The sequence below is a fragment of the Solanum pennellii genome, chromosome 3 (genome assembly GCF_001406875.1).
Source record: "Solanum pennellii chromosome 3, SPENNV200".
Taxonomy (NCBI): domain Eukaryota; kingdom Viridiplantae; phylum Streptophyta; class Magnoliopsida; order Solanales; family Solanaceae; genus Solanum; species Solanum pennellii.
Genome location: NC_028639.1, coordinates 1,792,353 through 1,798,204, shown reverse-complemented (window position 1 = coordinate 1,798,204; position 5,852 = coordinate 1,792,353). Strand labels below are relative to the sequence as shown.

Sequence of the window (5,852 nt, the reverse complement as noted above, 5' to 3'; positions counted from 1 at the left end):
ACGATTTTTTCTACTTTAATGAAACAGCGAAAACAAAAGTAAATTTTTTGTAAAAGAAACAGTAGAATTTTGTACATAGCCAAAAAAAAAAGGTAAAAGAAACAGCAAATGACTATCATCTATTTAATTTCTTTTTGATTAAATTGCGAAAATTTAATATTTCGGATAATTTTATAAAAATGATAAAGTAAAAAGTAACATGATGATATGTTAAATTTATCGATAATTTATCAAATTCATACAAGAAAGTCCAATTTTACCGGTAAAATGCTCCCTACAAAAAGTGATTGTTTAGAAGGCTCAAACCCGAAACGTTTATGGGCGAGGGGAAAATAAGACGGTAGGAGAGGTGGGATTTTATTGCAAAAGGAAACGATATGTATATATAAGTAGTTATAATCATCCTGCACATACTTGAGACCTGAGAAAATCAAATTCATGTACTTTTATCTTACTGTGGAATGTGAATATCTAAACATAGATTACAACACCAGCTACAATAAGAGATCTAAAGTAACTACAAGCTGAACTCCTTTCCAGAGAGATAAATGTTTCTTCCGGTAGCTGTGCTGTAGAAACACGAAAAATGGTTATCGCAACGATGATCTTTCTCATGAAGCATTGCTCTGTCTTCTCTCGAATTCTCTCCTTACAAGATCAAATACCAGCTCATTCCATGTATCAACAGGACCTGGCATGCACCAATGCAAGCAGTCTTGTGGAGGGGGTTTACCATCAGGACCTCGTTTTGTGATTTTGTTTGGGTCGGGGCTTCTGTAAGGACCAGGATGACCATCATGGCGATATGCAAAGACTCCTGTGATATCCATAAATAGTAACGCGGACTTGTTGTTTCTCTTCTTAATTGCACGAGTGTAACCCGAGAATTGCTTTTCGTGCATTATGTTTGTGAAGCCATTTTCAGCCAGCTCACCATCCTCTGCAGGCTTCACTTTTCCAGTACATGATCCTCCCGTGTTCCATGCTCCGCCCTCGTAATGATCAGGTGAAAAGGAACGGACAATGGTGACACCACTGAAATTCGGATGTGTTGCCATGGCAGTCAGGATGGTTTCAACAGAGATTCCAAAAGCTTCAACATTATTGACCTTCATCTTTCTAGACTTGTCTGGCCACCACAGTTGTCCTCCAACAATCTCATTATTCAGAACATAAACAGATTGCTTTGCAAACCAGTGGCCGGAGGAGAGCACAACGACATCAAACTGGGGGATGTATTGCATGAACCCATCATCAGGAACATCAAGGTGGAGCTTAACTACACCTGCTGGAGCGAAATCAAGAGGCCCAGATGTTTGGTTGACAAGCCATGAAGACCAAATGCGAACAATCATAGTAGATGTGGATCTGAAATAGTACCGCTGCATTCTTCTGTTCCCACGATTTTTCGGAACCTCATACTGCCAAAAGGGAATAACAAGACACAAAAATTAGATGATGAGGCACAATGAACCAACCACCTGGCTTTTGATAAATGTACACTGGAAGAGGGACAAAACATGTATGAAGTTCTATAATTCAATTTGAAATACCAAAGGCTTCAGTGATAGTAAATATTTAGAAGGGAATCATGGATAATAAACATTAAAAGGGCTTCATAGATAATAAACATCTACGAGGGCTTCACGGCACAGATTCCAAATGTGAAATAACGATCAGCCGAGTTAGGATAAAGGAGATGCGGTCATCAGCTTCTTAAAGAAGAAAAGGAGAAACAAGATACAGGGAAAAGGCAGATATGAGACAATTCTGGAACACTTCACAGTTCACAGGGCACTATAACTCATTACTGATCAGGTCTGAGGCTCTCTTAATCATATACTACAAAAACTCAGTACATTAGTTGTACTGCTCATCCTATAGGGGGGAAACTTTTGGAGTAAAAATAGGGAAATGAGACTAGAACCTGACCTTGTTTCAGGAGCTGAGAACTTTGACACATATATTATATAAGAATATCGATGTTGTTCTACATTTTTCAACTAATGTAATTTTCGCTTTCAAAGTGTGTGCCCTTGTGTCCCTATTCAGGTGACATTCACATTTCAAGATACTGAAAATTAAAAGACAAGACAAAGACAAAGTCAAAGCAAATGCTGCAGAAAGTAGCAAAGAGATCAGGATTCAAGGTTGCTAGATAGCTAATCCAAGTCACACTCCAGAATTGCCAAACTACTGTACATTTTTTTATGACAGCACCCACTACCCTTTGGATGCACACAGAGGTAAAACCTCAGCTTCTACGCAATAGCTCACAACCCACACAGGGGAGGTTACCCACACTAGGCAAACCCAATGTGACGAGCTCGACCTAAAAGGCAAAACCTTTGTTTTCGCTGCCAAACTACTGTACATTTTGAGGAGCGTAAAGGTACCTGCCAAAGGATACACAGCATAGACTCCATCTGGTTGCGAGCAACTGAGTCACCAATGAATGCTAAAGTCTTTCCTCTCATTAGTTCCAAAAACTTCTTTGGATCAAATCGTGGCAGTTCACACTGAGCTGGTTTCCATCGCCAATTCTCATAATCCTTATCAGGCCTTCCATTTCCTTGACAGTTCTGCATCTGTGTCAGGACAGGGCAGGAGTCATTTCTGTACAATGGTCCGGACGGATCAGAAATCCATTTTCCATGATATAGATCACATTCTGCAACATTATCAAGGATGTTGAGAGTTTCAGAACAGCATCACAAAGAATTTGGTTTAGCAACTAAGTTAACTTGCAGTGAGCAAAGAAGTTGAAGCCAAATACAACTATGGAACAACTTCATTAGCTAGATAAAACAAATCTCGAGTATTTTAACAACTCATATTGTCTCAAAAAAATACAGGAGGGCCATATCTTTTCGGCATATAACTGGAACATCTCTAACAAAGTATGAACACAAGTAATGTAAATTAGGTCTTAGTTCTAACTCATACCCCAAAAGATTGAGAAGGATTGTCCAAGCCTTATAAGGAATCCACCCATCTCATCAACCACCGATGTGGGACTTTTATCATTCTTTAACACCCCACCTCGCGCCCAGTGCTTAGCATCTAGTGCGTGGGCAATTTTGATTTTGGGGGCTCCAACATCAGGTGAGACGGGCCCTGCTCTGATACCATGTGAAATTAGGTCTTAGGCCAAACTCACACCTCAAAAGCTAGCTCAGAGGGAGAAGGATTCTCCAAGCCTTATAAGAAGTTCACCCATCTCATTAACCACCGATGTGAGACTTTTGTCATTCTTTAACAAGTAGCTTGCACAAAACTTGTCATTTGTACTATCTATGGTGAAATTCAGCTAATAGATTTGCTTAACAGGTAGTTAGAATGAGATTTCAGCAAGATGGAAACTAAAAACAACCATTTTGATGTAGTGTGCAGAAAGTTATCCATCTCACTTAAGATACTGCAAATTACATCCCGGGAATATGATCACCATTAAACATCAACATCCATTAACTTAGTTTGTCTTCAAGCTATCCTGCATTTGTTCGTTTGCATACTCACGATTTTTTATATTCAATTCGTCAGTATTGATTTCATGAACGATTAATACGAATAACAAGAAGAACTAAAAAGCAATTCAAAATTTAAAAAAAAAAAACTACTTGCTTTGATAAACAAGAAAAAAAAGAGCTCATCATCTAGTAAAACAATGAAGATATGAGTGCAGAGTCTAGCAAGATACAAATAAAACAAACAAGGGATGAAAGTTGAACCTGGATCTAGCTTAGCCTGATTTACGCTATTTGGTCCAGTAGATGAAGATTTTACGTCCTCTGAATGGGTATCAGAAGATGGAAGTGTCCCTTCATTCTTGCTTTCCTTCTGCGAACTAACATTGTTACTCTTCTCGTCTTCTTGCTTTGATACAGGATGTGGTTGAACCACAGAATGATTGGATTCTGACAAAACAGGTATTTGGGTAGAATTTTCAACTAGTTCCCCCTTAGAATCTAGCTCTTTCTTTTCGTCTTGAGACTTGGAAGTCTGGTCCTTTTCATCCTTAAGTCCTTTTTCATTGTTTTCCTTCGCCGTCAAATTAAAGTTAGGTGTACCATTAATAACAACATTATCACGACGAGGATCAGCAAATTTTACCCTATCCCCATCTAATAAATTAGGCCTTGTCAACTGATGAACACCATAAAAATACTCATGGACTGCAGCCCCAATAGGCTGAGAAACCAGAAATGAGGAAGCAAGAATTAAAAACACAGCAAGACCTCCTACTGTAGTTACAATAGACAATAGTGACTTTGGATAGGACAGCGCGGAAGGATCTTTAGGTGAAAAAGAAGACATAGCTTCTCAAATGTCTAGCAATCTCTAGAAAAACATGGGGTGTTCTAGAACAACTGATGTCACTAGGATGTGGCTTCAAAACCACAATCCCCAAACCAAAAGAAACTACAAAAAAGAAAAAGAATCTTTACCCAATTTTGAGAATGTTGAAGCTCTCAATACCAGAATAACCACCTTTAGAGAACTACGGCCAACTAAAGCTAAGAAAAACAAATCACTTCCTGAACACCAACTACACAGATAACCTGCAAAAACTGAAAATTCTAAGCATAAGCAAAAAAATCAAAAAATTGAATAACCCTATATAACAAGCAACAACACTTAAATATGGATAAGCAATATCAAACTAGAAAAACAAAAATCCTAAAAACACTCCCTAATTTTATCCGATTTATCAAAAATGAACCCATTCAGAACCAAAGAACTAACCTTCAGGAAAACCAAAATCAACCCATTTCATAAAATTCAAAGCTGATGAAAGCAAACCCACAAATGAATCTTCAAAATACACCGGAAACTCACAAACAAATCGCCGGCGAGCTCTGCTTACAGTCAAAGTTTTATTTTTTTTTGGAGTAAAATGAAAGCAACGTCAGAAGAATAATATCGGATCTGGCGATGCAAAAATTAGTACCAGTAGTATAACAATTGATTATGGGGATTATAAAAAAAATATCAAAACTTTACAAGATCTGGATGAATAAAATTGATTAATGCGGCTCTCATACACGAACCACATATTAATTTGAAATTTGTAATTAATTAAAGAAACCTAATTAACAATCGTCAAGGTTGGATACAGGTGGGGTACTGTTGAGCATGTGATTATTTCTGTGTCACGTTCACCGTCAAAATTAACTTAAATACGCATCATTATAAATTGTTTTTTTTTGGGATAATACACAAGTACTTTTCAATCTATGTCCGAAATTTGAGAAACACATTTATACTATAGACATTTCTTTTCAAGTTAGTGTCACGTAGATCGAAAATGGATAGAAAATTACTTATAAAATAAATTCAGAGGTCTAATAAAACTTATGTATAGTATACGTATATCTAAAATTTTGGACTTTGAAAAAGTGCTTGTGCATTTTTCTTTTTTTTTATAATTAAGTTTACACGTAATCAAGAAATAATTATTTTAGTATTAAAATAAATTATTGTGTTTTATGTTCTCTTTTTTTCTTTCTATAAATGTTGGTATCACGAAGAAAGGAATATTATTCTTGTTCGTTGAATTTGTTCTTTTTTTCATACAAAAGGAAAATATGCATGTATGCTATGAATTTGGTACCTATAAATGAATGTCTTTTAAGAAGAATGAAAAAAATAATATATTATCTATTTATGTTTTAAATTTCTTGAAAATAATAATTTTTTATTTATTTTTTAAACGGATAAAGAAAAGATCTTTTTGGGTAAAGAAGCGAATAGTTATACAGAAATTAATTAATTTTATTATTTGTATTTTTATATAACAATATACTCATTGTCATTTTATTTTATTTTTTGTTCAAAATTGGCTTTCAACT

General features: G+C 36.0%; 1 protein-coding gene across 2 annotated transcripts; it reads right to left on the bottom strand.

The window, feature by feature from the left end:
- Positions 1–355: 355 nt before the first annotated feature.
- LOC107014751 (protein trichome birefringence-like 18) lies at positions 356–5,117 on the bottom strand. 2 transcript variants are annotated; one of them, XM_015214806.2, is made up of 4 exons: positions 4,747–5,117; positions 3,732–4,571; positions 2,397–2,671; positions 356–1,421 (listed from the first exon to the last, which is right to left on the bottom strand). In XM_015214806.2, exons 2-4 carry the CDS (start codon positions 4,315–4,317, stop codon positions 612–614), a joined length of 1,671 nt encoding a protein of 556 aa, XP_015070292.1. In that variant the 5' UTR covers positions 4,318–4,571; positions 4,747–5,117; the 3' UTR covers positions 356–611. The 2 variants fall into 2 exon arrangements, with proteins under 2 accessions (XP_015070292.1, XP_015070293.1); XM_015214807.2 differs by having other exon boundaries at positions 3,732–4,562.
- Positions 5,118–5,852: the final 735 nt, after the last annotated feature.

What these genes read in the sequence shown, in the direction of transcription:
- LOC107014751 (XM_015214806.2), bottom strand. Translation starts at nt 4,317, where the DNA reads ATGTCTTCTTTTTCACCTAAAGATCCTTCCGCGCTGTCCTATCCAAAG. An exon ending in TCAGGCTAAGCTAGATCCAG is followed by an intron (nt 2,672 to 3,731) that starts GTTCAACTTTCA and finishes ATAATGTTGCAG; the next exon opens with AATGTGATCTATATCATGGA. An exon ending in TGCTGTGTATCCTTTGGCAG is followed by an intron (nt 1,422 to 2,396) that starts GTACCTTTACGC and finishes CCCTTTTGGCAG; the next exon opens with TATGAGGTTCCGAAAAATCG.